Source organism: Leuciscus leuciscus (assembly GCF_965113295.1).
Source record: "Leuciscus leuciscus genome assembly, chromosome: 15".
Classification (NCBI taxonomy): domain Eukaryota; kingdom Metazoa; phylum Chordata; class Actinopteri; order Cypriniformes; family Leuciscidae; genus Leuciscus; species Leuciscus leuciscus.
In genome coordinates this window covers 24,188,685-24,211,989 of record NC_138739.1, presented here as the reverse complement: position 1 = coordinate 24,211,989, position 23,305 = coordinate 24,188,685, and the positions used below count along the sequence as shown (strand labels likewise).

The 23,305-nt window shown below is 35.3% G+C and overlaps 1 protein-coding gene across 4 annotated transcripts; it reads left to right on the top strand.

The window, feature by feature from the left end:
* The first annotated feature begins 53 nt into the window (after positions 1 to 53).
* glsa (glutaminase a) lies at positions 54 to 23,196 on the top strand. 4 transcript variants are annotated; one of them, XM_082139668.1, is made up of 18 exons: positions 54 to 339; positions 7,524 to 7,614; positions 7,806 to 7,924; positions 8,676 to 8,805; positions 8,887 to 8,966; positions 9,127 to 9,290; positions 9,693 to 9,751; positions 11,525 to 11,557; positions 11,651 to 11,709; positions 12,131 to 12,197; positions 12,287 to 12,337; positions 12,520 to 12,696; positions 12,808 to 12,939; positions 13,034 to 13,126; positions 15,813 to 15,874; positions 15,978 to 16,054; positions 16,193 to 16,256; positions 21,594 to 23,196. In XM_082139668.1, exons 1-18 carry the CDS (start codon positions 182 to 184, stop codon positions 21,745 to 21,747), a joined length of 1,770 nt encoding a protein of 589 aa, XP_081995794.1. In that variant the 5' UTR covers positions 54 to 181; the 3' UTR covers positions 21,748 to 23,196. The 4 variants fall into 4 exon arrangements, with proteins under 4 accessions (XP_081995794.1, XP_081995793.1, XP_081995795.1 ...); XM_082139667.1 differs by having other exon boundaries at positions 7,518 to 7,614; XM_082139666.1 differs by lacking the exon at positions 54 to 339 and adding an exon at positions 6,347 to 6,522 and having other exon boundaries at positions 7,518 to 7,614.
* The last annotated feature ends 109 nt before the right edge of the window (positions 23,197 to 23,305 follow it).

The following is a 23,305-nucleotide window of genomic DNA, read 5'->3' as shown; positions in this document are numbered from 1 at the left end:
ATGGAGTGCGAGCAGCATTTCGATTCTGTCGTCGTCACTCGCGTGAAAACACACCGAGCAGGGGAGACGAGGGGAAGAAACCGGCACGACTATCTAAAATAACGAATATTCTCATAAACAATACTGTAATATTACTAGTACTACTGTCGGAAATTACTCCGTTTGGCCTGTCGAGTTTGAAATGTTACCGTTTAGGTTCTCGTGGGCGTTAAAGGAGTTTTGCAAACCCAATCTAAGGCTCATTTGGAAAAATAATTCGGATCATTCAGCAACCGCCGGAGGATGCGCATCTTCATATAGACGGTCCCTGTGCACGCAGACAGATGCGAGCAACGAGAAGTGAGTAGTGCTGAAAAACAAACCAGCTCAAAACCTCAATCACCCATGAGGGGGTTTAATAGATCAGGGTCATTATAGAATAGATATCAGCTTTGGTTTCACTTTTATAATGAATGGATTTAACCCGTCCGTCCGTCCATCCATTCATTCTTATGGGGGTCCAGCATCCCGACAAATGAATCCCAGACCTTGATCACGATGATGGATGTGAAAGATTTTTCTAATATATTTAGAGCTTTAGACCTTCTAGATTGTTTAGGTGGACAAGATGTGTAGGTCAGCACAGAGAGAAAGAGTTTGTATAAATGATGGGGGGTAAATTCTCAGGGGCCTCTGTGAATAATCATAAAGATTGTGCTTTAAGGGAGGGTTTTGATACATTTTAAGCATTTTTTCCCCCAAAACGATTATTTTTCTGGGACAAATCAGGATGATTCGGTTGTATAGAAGGTTCTAGATTCTTTCATTGTGGTTTAAGCCCTAAATGTTAAAAATAAGTAGGCCTAATTGATAAACCTGTACTGACTATTCTAGGTTAGAAATTCAATTATATGTGCAATCTGATTGTCTTTATTATTTTAATGAAAGTCAAATTAATGGTAGACTGATTAATCACTGATATTTTGTTGTCATGAGGATCCTTGTCCAACTCTAAAACCCACTGACAGCTTTGAAAAATTAAAAAAAATTGAGTAAAATCTCAGTTTACTTCCAGGAATTTTTCAGACTTATTTTGTTATGGTTAAATATAATTTTTTTAAATAGTTAAATGTTAGTTCCTGTACGGCCAGATCAGTCACTTCCTCTTCCCTTAACGCTGGCATTCAAAGCTCGGAAGTGTCGAGTCCGGGGTTTTCTCAAAAAACATTTCCTCTAAATCTAGACATTACAGTATGCACTGGATGTGTCCGAGTAGCTTATGCTTAAATCTTAGTATGCACTGCTTTCATTCTTTCCTTATGAGTGAGTGTTTGTCCTTGGAGAGACAGATTGACCTTTCTCTCCATCTGTCTGTCAAGGAGTTGTGGAGGTCAGGTCTCATTGTAACATCTGTAAGTTTCTGTCTGCGTAAAAGTTGTCATTATTGAAGTTTTTGCCAGTATGCAATGTATGTTCCAAAATGTTGTGAGCTGCCCTGTCTGTTACCTACATACCGTGCTGCATATTAACTTAAGACAGTTAGTGATTCATTTTGAAAGCTCTACATGGGCAGCAACAATTTGTCAAGTAGCACACAGGAAATACAATTTGCTATTAAAAAATTGTTTTCAGAGTTGTTAGCATTTTGCTAAGCTAACAGTATAATACTGAAATAAGTAAAAATAGCACACAGGAGACATGACTCGTAATTGATTTGAGTAGAGTTTGTTGTTAGCATGTTGCTAAGCTAACAGCATAATACTCAAATAAGAAAATAGCAGACAGGAGATATGACTCGCAATTGATTTGAGTAGAGTTTGTTGTTAGCGTGTTGCTAAGTTAACAGCTTAACAATTTTTAATTAGGTTGAACTATTTGTTTTTTAATAGGTTCCAGTAATGAAATGAAATATTAGCATTATTTATATATATATATATATATCGTGCACCATGTTGAATGGATTGCAATGCATTCTGGGATTGGATATACATACGTGTCTCAAATGCTGCCTATGTAGTCAGCACACCAGGATTTGGAACACATCCAGTCATTTTTCATGTAGTAGCTTAGCAATAGAGGACTGCATAAGCTGGTTGTCTATGGTAACCTCACATTCAGATAAATGCTGAGTTGAAGACAGCCCCTCCCCCCCCTTTCTTTTTTTAGCCCTGCTGATTGGTTCAATTGAACACACCAATAGTTCATTGGTGAACCCAATACCCTTTTAATGTCCCTCAATATCACTCTTTTGCTTTCATTGTGTTCATAAGCATCATATAATGCTCTTCGGCATGTTATCAGGGCCTCGCTCTTCCCTGCGCTGTAATTCGTGGTGTCAGGTTTCTGAGGCACACGTGCTCTGTCCTGAGGGAGTCCACAACAACAAGGCATGTGGCCTCCTCATTTTTACTCCAAACAAAGAGGGTGTTTACTGGTATATTCGCATTACAGATAATTAGTGTTATGACTTTGATTTTTCACGATAAACTGGCACAAAAAAAAAAATTCCATCTTTACATTTAATCCCCAAAACACTACAAACCAAATAGCAACACCCTGGCAAACAATCAGAATAGCTTAGTATTTTACTGGTGAGTTTCAAGCTGGCAAGCACCAGTTTTTAAAAAATATTTTGAATAATAAATGTTAAATAAAAGGTGCATCAAAATCCAGTCATTTCTAAAGGAGAATGTGAGATTAGGAGTTTAGTTTTTTTGCCAGCAAAATTTCAAAGAAATGCGACCGCACTTTTTGTAGTAGAAATGAAAGATGTGTAGCTGTCTAGTACTTTTGCAGCCTAGCTTACATAAAAAGTAAAAACAAATATTGGCTTCTAAAGGCTCGTCTACATCAAGGAAGAAACCGAAAACAATTACTGTAACTATACATTTTTAGAATGATAATATGGAGGTCCACACCACAACTGCACCGATAACAACACGGTGATATCAACACAATCACTTTCAGAATGATTTTTCCAGTGGATGAATGATAAAAGCTTTGACAGCCAATCAGAATCCACCTGACTTTTAAAGAGCTTAAAGTGGCAGACGTGCAGCATATATGAAATATGAAAACTGCAGCGTGCTTATAATAAACAGAATGTTCTCAGTCTGTCATTGTGGACGCTTATATACTTACTGTTATAGTTAACATTCTAGATGTGAATTGGCCTTAATATCAGTTTCCGAACGATAATTTTAAAATATGCCTATGTTAGATATAGGTAAGTGTTCCTATTAAGCCCATGTACCCTTTAAGCCCACTTTCAACTTTGAAGTCAAAAAAAAAAAAAGATAAAATCATATTTTATGCGGCTCATTATTTTAACTAATCCAGTGATTTGTTACTTCCCTGACATTTTTTATTCGGGAACCAAGCTGAGTTGGGGCTCCGGACTCCAGGATTAGGGGTTCCCCTAGCAGGCCCCCCATGCCAGGAGTATGGAGCCCCAAATCGGCTTACTTCCCGAGATATGGTCACTTCGTGTGGAAATTTGACTGGTCATAACTTAGGAACCAAGGCGACTTAAGGCTCCATACTCTGGGCATGGGAGGTCTTCCCCCCCAACTCGGCTTCCTTCCTGAGATACACTCGGTCAAAGTTCCACCTTTGACCAGGCATAACTCCAGAGTCAAGCAAACTTAAGGCTCCATACTCCCGGCATGAGGGGACCCACTAGAAGACCCCCGAAAGCCAAGAGTATGGATCCCCAACTTGGCTTGGCTCCAGAGATACTCCAGAGTCAAGCCGACATAAGGCTCCAGACCACCGACCTGGACCCCAAGCCACTAAACCCTACCCATCCCACCCGGCTATCTAATCAAACATTAGTAAAAGGATTTTTTTTTTTTTTTTCATGCTTCCCTGTCACTGAACAAATATATCGATGTTTTACTTCTTTAAAATCAATACATTTTTATATTGTATAAATCAGTCATGATGTGGGCTGGAACACATGCAGGCTTAAATGGTGCCAAAGTACCAATTAAGCCCATGCCAGACTTTTGACGTTATTCATTAAATATCTTAATTTTGTATTCAAAAATGTACATCAACTAATTCCTACTTTTTCAAATGACAGATTAATCTTGCATTTTAACAAATGATTTTTCTTATAAACCATGTCAATATCTATGAAAAAAACCTAGACTTAGATTTTGGTGGGCTTAATAGGTACGCTTACCCTAGTCACCAATATATTGTGCATATGTCATTTTCATAGTCAACAAAGATTGTTAATACTAAAATAATTGCTAATTTTACTTTTAGTTGTTTTTGTTGGATTTAACGCAAATCCTGCAGTGCGAACACTAACGGGAGTATCAAATGATTCACCTCACAGCAGACTCGCTAGTCTCTGAGATTAATCTGACATGAAGGCACCAGCTGACTGTGTGTGTGTGTGTGTGTGTGTGTGTGTGTGTGTGTGTGTGTGTGTGTGTGTGTGTGTGTGTGTGTGTGTGTGTGTGTGTGTGTGTGTGTGTGTGTGTGTGTGTGTGTGTGTGTGTGTGTGTGTGTGTGTGTGTGTGTGTGTGTGTGTGTGTCACACTGGCATTTATGGCATCTCTGCATGCCATTTCTGCATTGAAATCATGCCAGGTTATGCCCGAGCATCTTCAAGCAAATGGTATGAAGCCTGCGAACAGTGAATGGAAATAGCAATTTCAGACATGTCATGTTGAAAGCTTTTTCTGTTCTTTTTTATGTAGTGGAATATTACATTAGAAAATCATGGTGATACTATGGTACTTTTCAGTTAGTGGCAGCTGGTTCATTTTCTAGTGTTTATTCACTGCAGGCCAAAATATGTTGCAGTGAATCTCTAAGCATGCGAGTCTGTGGGAGTGTCAGCTGTTTTGCTGGTTGTTTGACTGATTCTCATTGAGGTGTAAGAAGATAATGAAGATATTGTTACAGAATCATCCCACTTCCAGGTGTTCACACACACACACACACACACACAGCCGTCCTCACAGAAATGTTTTGGAAGGGTTTGCGATTCTTCATGAGTCATTTTCAGAAATGTGATCCCCACAAGGACAGCAAAACCTTCCCTCTCTCTCTCTCTCACACACACACACACACACACACACACACACACACACACACACACATTATCTTTGTCTTTTTTTACATTTTGCTTCCACACAAACACACATTCTTATTGAAATATTCACTGTAAATACCATGTTACATGAGAATGGTATTCATTCAATACTATGGTATCACCACAATGCAATGATATGAAAATTTTAGCTGATACATACCAATAATTATTTAGATTTGAAAGCCGATAACAGATATATTGGCCGATAAATCTAAATCCAAATTTTTATATAATTTTTGAGAGCCTGATCACAAAAACAAAAGTCTCACCATTAAAAGCCATGTCCCAAACACACAATTATAATGTAATAATTGTATGAAGCCTATATGACAGATTTGCGCTGTACATATGCACTTAACTGTATTTTAAGTGTTTCCAATCATATTTCAAGCAATTCAAAACTATCATGGCAAAAGTGCGCATCTGAAGTGTCCATTATATTATCCATTATTTATCGGCTTTAATATATCAGCCAAATTTTCTTATCGGGCAAATAACGATAACAAAAAAAAAATTAACATGTATCGGCCGATACCGATATGGTTGCCGATATATCATGCATCCCCACTGCTTCAAGACGGTGACGAAAACGATAGCTTTAGCTTTATTTTTTTAAGTGCTGTAGTTTAAGTCTTTTAAAAACTTTTATAAGAAGTCAAAAATAGTGATTTATAATATATAAGTATAAAATTTACTGGAAAAGAGTTTATACATTTCAGAAGTAACCCAATTTGGATGCTAATCATGCTAATCCTGTTTTGTTACCAACTTTTCTTATCTCATATAACTGTTACATGTTAAATAACCATCATAAAAACAAACAAACAATGTTTTATTGAGCTGTGTCATCAAGTGGATTATTTCCGGTGTGTTTGTGTGTAAAAATAGCGACGCCAGAGAGTCCGTTTGGCACGGTGCCTGTGCATTAGCGAGGATCAGAACTGAGAACTTGCTAGGAAGTGAAGGCTTAACTCAGCATCAGTGTACGGGACGGGAGGGGCGGCTGCTCTCGTCAGGTTACGTGTCCTAGTTTAATGCTGTTGCAGGTCAGACGGCCCGCATCAGAGCACGGGTTGTGTTTGGCACACTATTGTTTTGACTATAGGCTGTACTAAAGGCCAATATTGACAAGGCCGATTAATCAACCAATATATTTGTCTGTTTTGTGTTCTGTGTCAGTTTAAAAAAATCTATTGACAGCCTCAACATTTTTTTAAATATTTATTTATCAATACTTTGAGTAAACATTATGGAAAATGTTTTGTATATTTTATGTATACATTATTTTTTGATTTTTTTATACATTATATATATATTTGTGGGTGTATATTTATTTATTTATTAAGTCAGTGTTTTGTATGTCTGAATGTGTCGTTCATTTCTGTTTTATTTCTCTCTCTTTTGGTTGGTCTGCGAACTTTGCATTTCTTTGTGTAAGTATCATTTTAAAGTAAATTTTATTTGATGTCATTTATTTTTCTCTTCCAATTGTTTCTCACTCCTGCAAAATGTTATGCTTGCTTTTCCCATTCCCGTTCAATGTTCTAGAACCACATGTATCATCCCGAAATGACATCACAAAGGCCTTGAGTCGCTATTGGTCACTATTGTTTCAACCTACAAACATTTTTTTAAGAACAATAATTTTTCCACCAACTTACTGAAGTTAGTGTGTCTTAAGTTCATTTCGGGATGGTTTGTAGTCGGTTTATAAACCAAAGTGCTTCTTTTTCAAGGCCTTATATGGGATCCGGTAGCTTTCCCAGAATACAATCCGTTGTTGAAACTTCTGAATCTACTGTAGGAGGTCCTTTTAGTTTTATTCCCAAATGCTTTACTAAGCTCCTGCTTAACATAGTAAACCTCTGCAAACCCATATTATGTTACACAACAACCTTTTCTAACAGACTAACCTTTTTCAGACGACCTCAAAATGTCAGTCAGTGGTAAAACAATTTGCCTTCATAAAGAAATGCTTTACGCAAATACATGTATATATGTGTTACAGCTAACAATTAATACATTTAACTAGTTCTAAATAACTTGCGTTGCAAGATTCTCCTAAAACTTTTGATCTGCCTTGACAGTTTAAAAAAATACCATAGAAGAAGACAGTTTATGCTAAAACCCGCTACGGTGCCCCTAGTGGTAGACTCTAAGAATGAGACTTGTTAGCAAGTTTATTTTGGCCCTGGCGCTTTTTACAAATTACAAAGATTTGTGTATTTGACTAACGAAATTGGTTTTATTTTATTCGAAATACCTACTTCCTGTCATTTTGAGAGTAATTCTGAAACTAAAAACATGCAATCTCAGTACGACCTCTCCTGCTGCTGATAAACCCTTTTTGTTGAATATATTTTTGTCTATTAATATTTTTGTTGTCTGTCTTCTTACTGGATTCTTTGTGTATCTGTTCACGTCACAGGAGAAGGAAGGCAGGCATCTTGCCCAGCCTGGAAGATCTGCTGTTTTACACCATTGCAGAGGGCCAGGAGAAAATTCCAGCTCACAAATTTACCACGGTAAAAACACGCCTGCTGGCCAAGCAGAGCACAGCAATTGCTACCACCATATCTCTTTTAGCACATATCTTGTTTTCCAAATAGTTGTGTCTAGAATGACGAATCCTTCGATTATGTTCTGCAATAAAACTGCAGGTTAAATGAAACTCAAGATTTGTTGTAAATTGAGGGTGAATGTTGTGGTTTTTCAGGCGCTGAAGGCCACAGGTCTGCGTACTGGAGACCCTCGTCTTAGGGAGTGTATGGAGATGTTAAAGGTCACCCTCAAGACCACTACAGATGGTGCTCTGGATCGACATCTCTTCAAAAAGTAATTATACGAAACCCTCAAATTTGGTTAAAACTAACAGTTTTAGTTGAGAAAATACGAATATATTGTAGTGTTTTAGTGTGTTTATACCAGTTCTCGCATGAATTCTGAGTATTTCTTCAGTCTGTTGAAGTCCTGTTGCTACTGTCACTGTTAGATTCAGATTTCAGCTTTCATAGGTCAGCAATTTTCCAAGGACATTTTTTAAAGGTCCTTTGATAGTCCTGCAGTATATGAATTATTCAGTATAGCAAAAAAAAAAAAAAGGCCTAAGATTTGAACATAACATCATACAGCTCTTTATATTACAAGTTTGGGCCTTTTCTATTGCATGGGAATGCTAGAATGTTATAATTAGAAATAGAAATTATGAAGTAGTTTCAGATATTTCTATGTTTCCAGAACTGTTTGCAGAACAATTACTAAGTATCTTCTGTTTTAAGCTTTCCACAAAAAGTATTTAGTATTAACTAAAACTATAGTCATTTTAGTATTTTTTTATTAATTTCCAATTATTATTTCAATTATTTTCCTTATTTCATTTCAATGCTAAGGCAACATTTCACATTTTTCTTAGGTTCAAGGTTATAAAATATTAGTTGAAAAATCAACTAATATATATATATATATATATATATTCAGCTTTATTTCAATTAACAGAAATGTTTTTAATAGTTTTAGCTTTAGTTAATGATAATAACCCTGATTTGCATGAATCACATGAACGTACTTCACTTTTCTCTTCCTACAGGTGTGTGCAAAGCAACATTGTGTTGCTAACACAGGCTTTCCGAAAAAAGTTCGTCATTCCCGACTTTCAGTCGTTCACCTCTCACATCGATCAAATTTATGAGAGTGCTAAATCAATGTCGGGTGGCCAGGTACGCTTAGAAGATAATCGAACACAGTGTGAATTTCTGATGCTATATGTTTACATTCTGTTTTGCCACTTTTTTGTGTAGGTGGCAGATTACATTCCTCAGCTAGCGAAATTCAGTCCTAATCTCTGGGCCGTTTCCCTCTGCACTGTGGATGGCCAACGGTGAGCTTTCTGTCTTTAGTACAATACTAAATTGTTTTGATTTTGCTGGATTTTTGTTCATATTTTCTAGTGTAGATAAACATTTTAGATAAACAATTTGATTGATCAAACATTTATTGCCTGTCGTGATTCCAAAACCGGACGTTTTTGTATGTTACAGATACACTGCGGGCGACACGAAAGTTCCATTTTGTCTGCAGTCGTGTGTGAAACCGTTAAAATACGCGATTGCGGTTCACGATCACGGCACCGAATATGTGCACCGCTTTATAGGGAAGGAACCCAGCGGCCTTCGTTTCAACAAGCTCTTCCTTGACGAAGATGGTAAGGATTTCTATGATAAATGTTTCTGAAACTTATTTTGCATGGAGAAATAGATAGAACTAAATTAATGGCCTTGTTCTATTTAATTTAATTAAACAAAACAAAAAATGTGTGGCATCACATTATTTTCAAGACAGTTAAGTACATTGTTCCCTGTAATTCTCATTACCATAAAGCAAAAAATTCTCATTACTGTAAAAATAAATAAATAATAATATTAATATTTAAAGTATTTGTTCATACCTTATAATTATTTGTTGTAATGTATTACATTTATAAATCATTAAAAATAAAACAATTATATACTTATAAAACTAAAAATAGAAATTATAGAACTAAGAATAATAGAGAACTGTAGTAAAAATAGGCTTTATTTATTGATTCATTCATCTATTTTTCCAGATAAACCTCACAATCCCATGGTAAACGCTGGCGCTATAGTTTGCACTTCTCTTCTCAAGGTAAATCTCATTCTTTCTCCACATCCTTCTTCTGTTTTGATAAAAATGAAGGCCCAAAACTGCCATTAGCTGTAGTTCCTGCACAATGTGTTTTTTTTATTTTTTTTTTATTGATAGCCTTGCCAAATATTTAGCTTGATGCGTTTGTGGATGTTTGACGTGAGAACGAATCAGAGGAACGAATGGATTTAATCTGATTACTTTCCCTCTCTCATCAGATTAAGGTTATGAATAATCATGCTGAAAGGATTATATTGAAGAGAGGGAAACGGAAGTGGGATGGGGAAAGATAGGGGGAAAGAGCAAACGGATGCAAGAGAATAATAGTCAGGAATTCAAATAGCCAAAGAAAGTGTTTCAAACACTAGTTGTAATCAAAATTATTCAACCCCATTGCAAATCAGGTTTATTGGCAAAATTGACAGACTTTCAGCTGTTTGCAATGAACAAATCAAACAAAAGTAATTGAAATAGCTTAAAACAAATGCTTCAGGTGTTTCAAATTCAACTGAAAATGCCACTTTTATTGACTTCTGCAGTCTCAAAATTATTCAACCCCCTGAATAGAGTGCCTCACAACAGCACAAAACAGGTGTTGTCTCAAGCACACCTGATACAACTAATCAAGGGCTTCAATAGTTGCACCAGGTGTGCTTGAGCTAGAACACATGAAATATCTGAACTGGCTAGGTTTGTTAAGTGTCACGTTTGCCTGCATGTTAGAATAATTTTGATTACAACTGTATGTATATATGTTAAAACAATGCTACAAACTAAAATGTTTAAGCAGATATTTATAACATAACTTTTTTTGTAATTTACAAATTTGTGATGAAGATTTGTGGCGTTTAAGGTAAATACACTGCATGATGCGCATCTTTCTCAGGCCTGTCGGGGTGGTAATGTGTGATGTCTGTGTGAAGGCTTTTTTTGTGGTTTTATTGTTGTTGCGTATTTTACAGCATTAGGAACTGTGGGAAATATTGACCCTCCAACAGGTCAATGACGTTGGTAATTTCCCTTTCATTTATTTGTTTTTCCTCATTGAACAAATTTCAAACTAAGCTAATGCTAAGCTACATTAGCACAAGTCTGACAAATTCATTGCTTTGACTGAAAATCATATGTGATTCTGTTTAATTACTGTGGGAAAAGGAATCAAGCTTTATTTTTTATTTTTTTATTTTATTTTTTTACTTACTTCCCAACTTACAAATTCAAGTGTTTAATACAGTACTTTTTCTTTGTAAATAATCATTTCTTCAATGTGGAAAAAACTTGTATACTTATTTTAGAGCCTCAAATCAATGCATTGCATGAGACGTACAATGTCTCACTACAGTTTGTTTAGAACTCTACTAAAACAAACTTACAGACAACAAAAATTACTTAACAATTTAGTGATGAAATTGTTCTTTTAATCTTTTAGTTTTGTCTGATTTTTCCAACCCCCCTTTAACAACTTACATTTGTGATTCCACAACAATAATAATAATAATTTTTCCTTCATTTCTTTGAGTGATGTTACTCAAATCTAGTGAGCCAGAATCCTAATTTTTTTTCCATCTTTCATTTGAAATGCTGTAGAAAAATGAATTTACTACAATTGTCAATCTAATTTATAGAATATCTGTGTCTACAATGTGTATGTCTAAATAATGTGGTAGTTTAATAATGTTTCCTTTAATTGAATGCCTATGCTTTCAAATGTTTGTAACTATACAAAATATTTTTATTATACAACACATTCATCAGTTTATTTTTAATTTTCAGCAAGGTGGAGGCAATGCTGAGAAGTTTGATTATGTAAGTATAATACAAAATAATTTTATTTATTTTTTTAAGATTTTTATTGTTAATCATGATGAGAGCTGCGGTGTTTAATGCATTTTGTTGTAGGTGATGAACTTTATGAAGAAGTTGGCCGGAAATGAGTATGTTGGTTTCAGCAATGCTACGTAAGTGCTCCAGATACTAATAACAATGAAATGTCACTATGCTCAACACAAATGTTGATACTACTTAAAGTACTTTCTCAGTTAAATAAGCATAGTTAAATTATCAAGTAGACAGTCAGTAATAAAATAAACAAGTGAATCAAACTGCAAACAATAGAAGAATAGATGTTTAAATATCTAAACGGCAGTATAAATTCAATTTAACATTCAGAAATGTAAAATTCAGAACTAATCAAATGTTAATATCACACTGCAATCAATTATTGACATACAGTATTGACACAAACACTTTTTAACACAACATTGATATCAAATGTAAAGAAAGTGATTATTTTAGTATAAACTTACTACTATACTACCTTTTCTTCGGACTTTCCTACTTAAAACACAATTCCTACACATTCGTTCTTTTTCTTGGCAGGTTTCAGTCAGAGCGATTGTCAGGTGACAGAAATTTTGCCATTGGTTACTACTTGAAGGAGAAGAAGGTACGCGTTTAAACATTTTACAGTATTTAGAGACCATTGAAAATCCTCTTAAAACATACATTTTTTATTTTTGTTTTCGATACTTGCAGTGTTTCCCGGAGGGTACAGACATGATTTCCATCCTGGACCTTTACTTCCAGGTTAGTATAAGTTAAACAACCATTTTCACTCACAGTTCAGAAACTAATTGCCGATATAGAGAGAACCTCCCTTTGGAGTCTCCACACTAAAGAAAGTTGAAAATGTAAAAAATCATAATAGGACCCCTTTGAGATTTAAATATCAACCTATGATTAAACATGTTTTTGTTTTGTTTATTTAGCTGTGCTCCATTGAGGTAACCTGCGAAAGTGCCAGTGTGATGGCCGCTACCCTGGCGAATGGCGGCTTCTGTCCAATCACGGGCGAGCGTGTGCTGAACCCCGAGGCCGTACGAGACACTCTGAGTCTCATGCACTCTTGCGGGATGTACGACTTCTCCGGACAGTTCGCTTTCCATGTGAGTTTCGCACATACACGCACTTGGGGAAATGTCTAACGGTTGTAGCTTCAATGAAAACCAAACGCATTCACAATCTATGTCAGATTGAAGTCATGTGTTGTGCTGTAGGTCGGTCTCCCTGCTAAATCAGGCGTTGCCGGAGGCATCCTGCTGGTGGTGCCCAATGTGATGGGCATTATGTGTTGGTCTCCTCCTCTTGACAAATTGGGCAACAGCGTTCGAGGAATCCAGTTTTGCACGGTACTAATTCTACATCATCTCAGCTAACTGAGAAGAATTGATCGATTTCTTGCTCTTTCACTGCATTTGAATCTTTCGTTCTTTCCTTTTGTAGGATCTGGTCCAGCTCTTCAATTTTCACAATTATGATAATTTACGCCACTTTGCCAAGAAACTGGATCCACGCAGAGAGGGCGGAGAACAACGGGTGAGTGACAGATTCAACCTTTCAACCACAATACAACATGCAACTAGGGGTGGGCAATAACCTGGCATTATTTGTTGAATATTGTCGTACAAAACAAATATTGGATTAAATTCATACCGACAATGAGAAAGAGCTTACTAGATTGTATTAAGCTTTCCTACTAGTGCTTGCTTTGCTGCTACCAATCATCAGATTGAGTTAATTAATTTGATCTGGATTAACTTAAATATATATACTGTGTGTATATATATATATATATATATATATATATATATATATATATATATATATATATATATACACTGTATATCCCACCTCTAGATGCAACTAATGCGGATGATCCTGTAACGTTGACATAGTGTGTGTGTGTGTGCTCATGTATGTGTGTAATGATTACATACATACATTACAAACATGTATGTGTGCTGACAAACTGTCCAATCTTAACCTGTATTATCAAACATTTCACTTCTCTTGGCAATTGCGTATTTCTTTTCCTCTTCAATGTCTGCCCTCTGCTGGAGGACCAGCGTACTCTCTGCTTTTAACCATCCATGTGACTTGATTGAGGAAGCTATATATTTGACTGCATCAATTGCATATGCCTGCTAATATATAATATGATATGATAATTATACATACTAGAAAATAACACCTCAGTGCCGTTCTGATCAACTGGCTTGCTTAAGTTTCCACCGTTTCCGTGTTTTCTTCTTTCTCTGCCATTCATACTAATCCAAGCAGGAAATTCCATGATGAAATAATCTAATCTGATAATCTGTCCATGTCCGTATTGGTTGAACCGCAGCAACAGCAGCAGAATCTCGAACCACTGGACTATACGAGCCTTCAGAAGGAACTAGCGCTCACTGACAAAATGTGGAAAAAAGTCTGTCCTTCCGAGACGGACGAGGACACTTCCACCTCTGTAGTCTATAGGATGGAAAGCGTGGCGGAAAGAAACTAGAAGAGACACCAGCGCCCATTCTTCCTCATTTTGTCATCCATTCATTTTCTTGAGTTTACAAGTCTTTGGGATTAGAGAGGTTGTTTGTCTTGTTTTGGTTTAGTTTTTTTTTGTTTGATTTTGATTTGGTTTTTAGTTTTGCAGAGGATTTGTTGGTTTTTACTTGAAATGCACACTATTGAGCATCCCAAATACCTTTAAACCCAAAGTGCAATTATTTTGTTACATTTTGGGGTATCAGCAAGGACCAACAATACACTATCAGTATCTGGGTAACAATACAATAATATTGTGACGCATTTGTTGATTGTATCTTGATTCATATATTTACTGTTTTCCCCCACTGCTAGCTAAAATACTTTCTCCTATCCTTTTTTAATGTGAAGAGATATCTAATTTTAATTTATAAGTAAACCATTTGTACATTGAATTCCTGAACCTGTCCTAAACGGCAGCAGTGAGTTTTGGTTGGACTTCTGGAGTGTTCGGGAAACCGGTTTGAAAGCAAGCATTTGTGCAATTCTGTTTGTTGCTGCTAGAGGCACAAAAATTACTATAAGGTTTTTTAAAAATAAAAGTTATTTCTGATATGTAACCACAAAGACCTTCAGAAAGAATTGTTCTTTACATTTAAAAAAAAAAAAATGTTTTTATCTGTACATTATTACATTATTCTTTTTCATCCACCCTTTTTTTTACCCTACTATGTGATGTAAAAGTTTGGTGAATGTGTTGGTAAAATCTGAGACTGTTAAAGTGTTACTTAAATCCTCCAGTTCTCTGGGTTCAATCCAGCAGCCACAATGTTTCATTTTGTTTGTTTGCACACACATACAAAAAAATAGTGTTATTTGTAACTTATAAATGGAAAGCATTGTACAAGTACAAACCAAACAAGTGATCAACGCTAACTAGAGCGGAACTAGCCGACTATGATCAAGGCAGGAAAGATTGTGTGACTGGTGCCTTCACAATGCAAGTTTATCTTGATGTCATCCTGTATTCAAATCATCTGTAACCCAGTTCTTACTTGAATTAAATATTTACTGTAACGGTTTATTGATAACAGAAAAGTTTGTCAATACTTTGTCAGTTCAGGGAATCATTTCTGAAACTGTGCCTCTTAAAATCCAGGAATGTGCTTACAAATTACTTCATTTCTATTGAACAAAGAGTCTACTATTTAAACTGACTACTTGAACTTGATGTTTTGTTTTAATATTTTATTTGTAAGAATGTAATGCGGAATTTCAAGGGACTGGCGTTTCATTTGCTCTGTTATAGAAGAGTTGGAAGGGATTTTTATGTTTGTCACATGACTTGTTTCAGTTTTTAAAACGAAGTATTAACATTGACATTATGGAAATGGTTCTGCGATGTGAATGTGAACTGATATACACAACTATTTAAAAACCATTTGTTTGTGCCAATAAGATTATCATCTTTAAACAAGCTTGACTTATTTTTATTTATATTGTCATTGTGGTTTACTGTTTTAATAAATGAGTGATCAAAACAAATTTTGTTTTACTTAGTGTGTAGTTTTTCTTTATTTTTTTTTTTTTTTTTTTTTTTAAACAATGCAACTGTCAGTTTCGTTAAACTGTCGTTTTGTTTTTAGCAAATGCGACCCTTCAGGCTATGAATTGGCGATTTGTCGTGTTTATGTCGTCCTGATGTCGTTAATGTACCAAAAACGACTCGTCTGTTTTCTTCCAGGTCAAGTCCGTTATCAACCTGCTGTTCGCGGCCTACACAGGGGACGTGTCCGCTCTGAGGAGGTAACGTTAAAAAATCGTTCTTTTTGCATTTACTGTACATAATTTTAGCAGTTTAACTCAATTATTTTGATTTTATGCCTACTTCATGTGTTTTTTGCCTTAGGTTTGCACTCTCGTCGATGGATATGGAGCAGAGAGATTACGACTCGAGGACGGCTCTTCATGTGGCTGCCGCTGAAGGTAACGTTAACGTTAGAGTCAACTCATCTTTTGAATATGTATTGATATCATGATTTTGCTGTTTGTTTCCTGTGACTGACCTCATTTTCTCTCGGCGCTGTGTGGAAACCATGCTAATGTATAATCTGTGGCTTTCAGGTCACGCTGAGGTTGTGCGTTTTCTTCTAGAAGCCTGTAAGGTGAACCCTGTGCCCAAGGACAGGTAACGTACGAATCTAAAAAACTACTAGAGTAGATCTTTGCGTTTTGTTACGTAAAGGCCTCATTATACTTCTGCGTCGGACCTACGCCGGAGCCTATATGCTGTAGGCAACGTGTTGGTTTTAATTTATACTTCTGTGTCGTTGTCTGCGTTGACGCGCACCTAGGGAGCATGTGAAACCCCGAGGGAGGGGTTCTGGCATATGGCGTTCCGATCGGCTCTTTATTATGACTTTGCTACATGCACTCGTCTCAATGAACGTCTCACTCAACGTCTTATTTTTTTTTTTTTTTTCTGCTATTTATTCCATTCATTTTAAGACGCAGACGTCACGCTGACGTCACGTAAATCACGCGTGGCAGTGAAGTGTCCAGTCAGACGTCACGCGTCATTCACGTGTGGCAGTGAAGTTATTATTTTTTTTTTTCTCTAACACGTATTTAACACGTATTTAACACTCGACTCAGCACAGCTCAGTGCAGTGTGCCAGCGGTTGCGATCGGTTCTTTAATATGACTGTGCAACATGCACTCGTCTCAATGAACGTGACACTTGCGTCTGTCTTATAACGTGACGTCTGCGTCTGTGATTTATTTATTGGATATTGTGTGTGTGTGTGTGTGTGTGTGTGTGTGTGTGTGTGTGTGTGTGTGTGTGTGTGTGTGTGTGTTGTTTAACCCACATTTTGAGGGCCAAATGCCCCCTACAAAGATAGAAATATGAAGAAACAAACTTGATATAGGCTATTGCATTTTTATAGCTTATTGTTAGGGTTGTTATTGTGTTTTTAATTTTTTATAGTTTTAAAAGGCCTAGGCTACAGCACTTTGGTAAACTAGAAAACAGACAACTCGATCGTGCAAACACTGTTTCTGTAGATCCTTTAAATAGAAGAATAGAATTGAAAAATAGGCTATATTTTTTATATATAAGTCACCTGTGGTGAAAAAAAAAACGACTGTAAACTTTTTTTTTTAAATAGTTTGTAAACTATTATTTGACTTTTTGTTTATGACGTTTTGCCCCTTTATTAAACATTTAAAATATTCACAAATTAATATGGATTTTCTTTTTAGATTTTACTGGTTTTCTAAGGCCAAATTATTTTCCCGCAGGGCTGAATGAGAAGAAGAGCCATCTCTGGAAACATACAGAGAGCTGATTTAGGCTATAGGTGGTTTATAGGCTAATGATAATAAATGTGTCTGAAAAAATAACGATGCATTTTAATTGTTTTTATTAATAAACTAGTATTTTCTAATCAGTGTCGGCTGCAAACATATCCATTTCCGCTGTAAAGCGGATGCGCCTTTAGATAGAAATGCACCGTTCATGCGGATTATCAGACAGTATTTGCTTTCGATTCAAATTTGTTCGTTTAAAATTGGACATTTCAAGCTTTATTTTGTTTCAGTTCATTTTTGAGATGCGCTCCAGTTCACGGAGATCATGAAAGCGCGCCTGATTGTTTTCTTTTATTTCACGAAATCAAAACGTTTTCTTGTTATTTTGAGTTTACTCAAATAAAAGTAGTTGCAAATTATGTATTATTATTTTCTATATGACCATAAATTATGAGCATTTTAAGTTGTTTCCACTGTTGATAGGAAAATACAAGTGTTCGCGCCCGCGCCTCCGTGCCACGCAGTGCGCGCTCCACTCCGCACAAACCATTGGATATGCGTCAAAATCTTGTGTTGATTTGTGATTATCAAATAAAACCCTGTATTATTATTGTCTAACCTGTATTATGACTGACATATGACGAATTGCTTTGTTCCTTTTTTCGATAAAAGCGTCTTGTAAATATTGTTTGTTCTTTATTTTTTCTTTATTTGTTGTCATTGTTATAAATAACAACGAAATAACATCAGAGAATCTTACAATATAAGTGCAATAAAAACTCCATAAAGTGCAATCCGTTATATCACCAGTCGACAGGGAAATAACAATTGTATAAACAATATACTATGGATTGTGAGATGTAGAAAATAGTACAGCAATGCATTCCCAACTATTAAAGTTGTGTAGAGAGAGAATTTTGGTGTATTTGGTGGGGTGGGTATAAATTGGAGGAATATTTTTTTTCGGCCCGTCCTCACTAGAACAGCAAGCGATACGTTGTTAATTATTGTATATTGTGTATTAAGTGGAATACTTTAAATTGTCTTAGCGTGCATGCTTAAAGTGATTCTCAATTGTAGCGGGTCCAGGAAAAACGAGGCCCTTTAAAAAAAGTTATATATCTTCATTACCTAGAGATAAAATTAGGGTATACAAAATACAAAAAGTAGTCAAAACGCATAACAGAACATATATATATTTTTTTTTACAATATTATGTGCTTATTATTTTCAATTAACGAAATGTCAATCTTCATCTTTATAACAGAAGATACAATACAACAATCTTCAAGATACAGTATAATCTTCACATATAAAGGATTGCCACCTTTAAAACAGTCCTTTTCGTTTAGGAACAAGCAATGCAGAAATACATAGCATATTAATTTAATCTCTTTTTTTCGTTCATTTACTAATTAGGCTATATATGTTAACTCAACTAATGCAATGTAAATAACTGGATAATTACTATCCAATAAATAATAAGTAAAAAATGTCAAATAAATGTATTGATTAGAGTTGCCATAGACTAAAGATTTTTGTAGTCAACTAGTAGTAATTTATTTAAGCAATTAGTCGACTAATCGCACGTTTATATTAATTAAATACTGGGTGCATGCATGGTAGGCTATAGCTATAGCTCAAGCGCACGCATAAATCTTGCTGCAAAGCACCAGCAAAAGTAGGCTAATTATAATAAATGTGTCTGAAAAAAATAAAGAGGCATTTTAATTGTTTAAAGTGTTTTTTTTTTTTTTATTCGTGTCTGCAAACATATCTCCTCCGCTGCGGATGCGCCTTAGAGAGAAAGACACTTTCGATTTGAACTTGTTCATTTAAAAGTAGCCATTTCAAGTATATTCCTCAAGTCTGACTGTGAGGCAGTAGGGCCTACACTGTTTCAGTTCATTTTTGAGACGCGCTCCAGTTCACGGAGATCATGCGGCTGATTGTTTTATTTTATTTTACAAAAGCACAATGTTTTCTTGTTATTGTGAGTTTACAGCTATTACAGGCTATTTTAAGTTGCTCCCACTGTTGATAGGAAAGTGTTCGCGCCCGCGCCTCCGTGGCATGCAGCAAGCGCGCTCCACACTTCGCACAAACACTGGATATGCGTCAAAATCTTGTGTTTATATGTGATAATCTTATATTATGACTGACATTTGACGAATTGCTTTGTTCCCATTTAGGATAAAAGCGTCTTCTAAATATGTAGCCTAGACTAGCCTGCATATTAATAATGAATTATTATTATTTGCGTTTTTACCTAACTATAAATGAGTTCAGTAGGCTAATGTTTTTCATGAAATAATTTATGAATGTTTTATTTTTATAACCTAACCTTTTACAGTTTTGGAAATGTTTAAGAAATTCAAATAATAAATAGACACACCGTTTTATGACTCTTTACTGTCCAAGCAGGACATGAACTGATCGATTATCTCTTTTAGTTACAGTGCATGAATGAATATCAGGATATGTTGACAAGAAACAATGGCAAACAAATATTTTAACATGAACATTTGGAATAAAAGCTATACATAAGCAAGGTAAAATCACTTAATTGCTAAAAAAATTACAACTGAAGATCAGTGGGAAAAAATAATAAAGAATGAGTGTGTGGAATGTGCTGGAAACCGCCCTTGCAGCAGACTATGGCAGACGCAGACGTCACGTTCGGCACACGAACGAGTGATGTGGCAGACGCAGACGAGACGTTCGGCAGACGCAGACGTCACGTCCGGCACACGAACGAGTGATGTGGCAGACGCAGACGAGACGTTCGGCAGACGCAGACGTCACGTTCGGCAGACGCAGACGTCACGTTCATTGAGACGAGTGCATGTTGCAAAGTCATATTAAAGAGCCGATTTGAACGCCATACTGGCAGACCAATCACCGCGCTTGTGTCCGCGTAGAATTGACGCGTTGTTACATTTTTGGAGAGGTGCACGTCAGGGTACGCCGTAGGGTACGCGCGCTACACACAGCCTACGACGTAGCTACGGCGGCAGTTTGACGCAGAAGTATAAAACAGGCTTAACTTTAACGTAACCACTTAAACCGCCAAAATGTGAAAGGTACGTCACAAAAGTCCGTTGCAAAACAAATACAGTGCAATTTTATAGTAACGTTATGTTCTCAAGTTTTCTCTACAAGGTTGTATTTCATACCACTGGATTTCAATGCATTTATGTGTCAATGTATTATGTTTAATTTATTAGCAATAATATTGTTTATATAAATAACTGGAACACTTTCTATAGTAAAACAAAAAAACATTGTGTGGGTGGTGGTAAAAAATATTTTGGACATTACTTTTGTTTTTAACACTATCACAGTGGTTGTACTTTATAGTACGTTTATAATACAAATTTTAGCATTTATTATATATAATGTTATTAACATTAGTTATAAACTAATAATTAACCATTTTCACAGCTTTGATTGATATAGGTTAGTGTTAATAAATATAGATTAGGTAGTCATAAACTAACAATGTTAATGAATTGAACTTACCAAATTTTACCACTGTATTTCAATGCATTTGTGTCAATTTCTTGTGCTTAACTAAACATTAATTTATTAGCAATAATAGTAATACTTATATAAATTACAGCTAAAATAAAGAAAAATAAATATTGGTGGCAAGTAAAATATTTTGGACATTACTTTTATTTTTAACACACTATCACAGGGTTGCGGTGAATATATTAATTTATCTTTTTTCAAATTAACTTACAGCAAAAAAAAATTAATTTATATATATAGTAAGTTTTATTAAAATAAGTTTTTCAATTTGTTAACATTAGTTAAGTTTATTAATTCAGTATAAACTAATAATTAACCATTATTTTATTTTATTTTTGTTAATCTAGCATTTATTAATGTTAATTAATAAAAATAGATTGTTAGAAACTTACTGAGTGTTACCATATTTCATACTTCTTTATTTCAATGTTTACAATAAGCCATTTACAATGGAAATTTACAGAGCAAACGCACTGGAGGGTTCAAAAGCGAAATCTTGTTTTTTAAATGACATAAATCAAGTAAAATGTTTTATTTGTTGATCTATGAAGTTTAATTTTAATGTCATGAACTGTTTATTTTCAGTGTTTATGCTGTACATTCGCCCTCCATATACGTTTTTTTGTTTCAATCAAAATGACTTGGCGGTAACCAACCTTGGGGTTTGATCTCTGTACAGGTGGGGCAACACTCCCATGGATGAGGCCATTCATTTTGGCCATCATGATGTCGTAACAATCCTGAAGGACTACCACAACACCTACAGCCCCAAGGAGAGCACCGCTGACAGCGAAAAAGAGACCGCCGAGAAGAACCTGGACGGCCTGCTGTAGAGATGATGTGTCAGAGGTATGCATTTAAGAAGAAAACTTACAAAACGAGAAAAAAAAAAAAGTGTTTGGCCCCTTTTACTCTGTTATGTGGTGTGTGTGTGTGCGTAACCTCCGTTAACATGGTAATTTAGTTTTATCGTAAACTCGGGGGAATGTAGCGTCATAAAGGTCTTATTTAGATGTATATCCATGTAAACATACAATATAATTTCATATACTCAAAGCAAGTATAATATAAAAAGTGTACATGAACATTAATTTACAGTTTGAGAATCTTCATAGATGATGTCAAATAGATATTTAAGAAAAGATATCGTAAGAAACGGCAGCTTGACTGGAGAGGCTAGCATTGGGTGTGATGTCATTTGGATTTATTTTTATATTTTTACCTTTTTCTTTTTCTTTATCCTCTACTTAAGTCTTAACTTGGTTATAAATCAGAAGTAGTTCTTTATGCCTTTTTGATTGTGTATCATCTTGTGAATATGTTTTAAATATGACACTGTTCTTTGAATGTCAAAAATAATTGCACTATTTTATTTTATTATTATATCTATTTATTTGTCTTTTAAAATATTTGTGCAAATTAAAAGTTGGTAATTTTTGTTTTTTTAAGTACGTTTTATCAGTTTTACAATTTATTAACATTAAATTAGGTATCATAGTAATTGACAATAACCAGGATTAATAAATGCTGTAAAATTGATGCCTATATACATAACTAATGTTAACAAATGAAAACTTATTGTAAAATGTTAACAAAATTACTTTAAAGCACCAGAGGACCTGTGTTATAGGAATTTCCTGTATTTTCTAAAACTATATCATCAACAACAACAAAATGACGACAGTCGCCTAATGGATGATTACTGGGAAAAGTTTGACCAATTACTTGCAATGTTTTAAATTCTGCAAAACTCCAGGATGTGGAAATAGATGTTGTCTCTGCAATTAGACAAACTGCAAGGAATTTACACATTTAATAAGTCGTTGTCATGTGATTTTGTTTAGCTATCATAGGAAAAAAGAACCAAGCAAAATTTGTATATTTCCTATTTTATTCTCAGTACAAGGTGAAATGACAAGCAAGGTTGAAAGTTGAAAATAAACAAAAATTGCACTGGTATTAACACTGACTGCTATGTTCAAAATGCAGTCTAAACATGTTGTGTAACTTTGAGATTTTTTTGGGGAAACAGTAGGTCACATGTCTATAAGCACATGTTGTATGCGCACAAGCACACTGATTGTTTTTATGTACATTTCGGACGACGAAGAGGCGTGCGTATACCTGGAACCTCCAAAGCTCAGTCAGTCTCAATATGTGAATATTTTCTAGTGGGACGCTATTATTGGAAGTATTGTAAATGTGTTTTGTAGAGTGTGTGTGTGTGTGTTCATGCTTAACTGGGAAATGTTATTTATTGTATAAAAAAAAAAAAAACGAAAGCAACACGACCAAAAGACAAGTACAAACAAAAGTAGGTCATTGATCGTATTTCAATTTGTTCATTTCTATGTGTCGCACTTTAGTTGCTTTGTGTAATTTCTTCTATGT

What these genes read in the sequence shown, in the direction of transcription:
- glsa (XM_082139666.1), top strand. Translation starts at nt 6,362, where the DNA reads ATGTATACATTATTTTTTGATTTTTTTATACATTATATATATATTTGT. An exon ending in CGAACTTTGCATTTCTTTGT is followed by an intron (nt 6,523 to 7,517) that starts GTAAGTATCATT and finishes TTCACGTCACAG; the next exon opens with GAGAAGGAAGGCAGGCATCT. An exon ending in AACCCTGTGCCCAAGGACAG is followed by an intron (nt 16,257 to 21,593) that starts GTAACGTACGAA and finishes ATCTCTGTACAG; the next exon opens with GTGGGGCAACACTCCCATGG.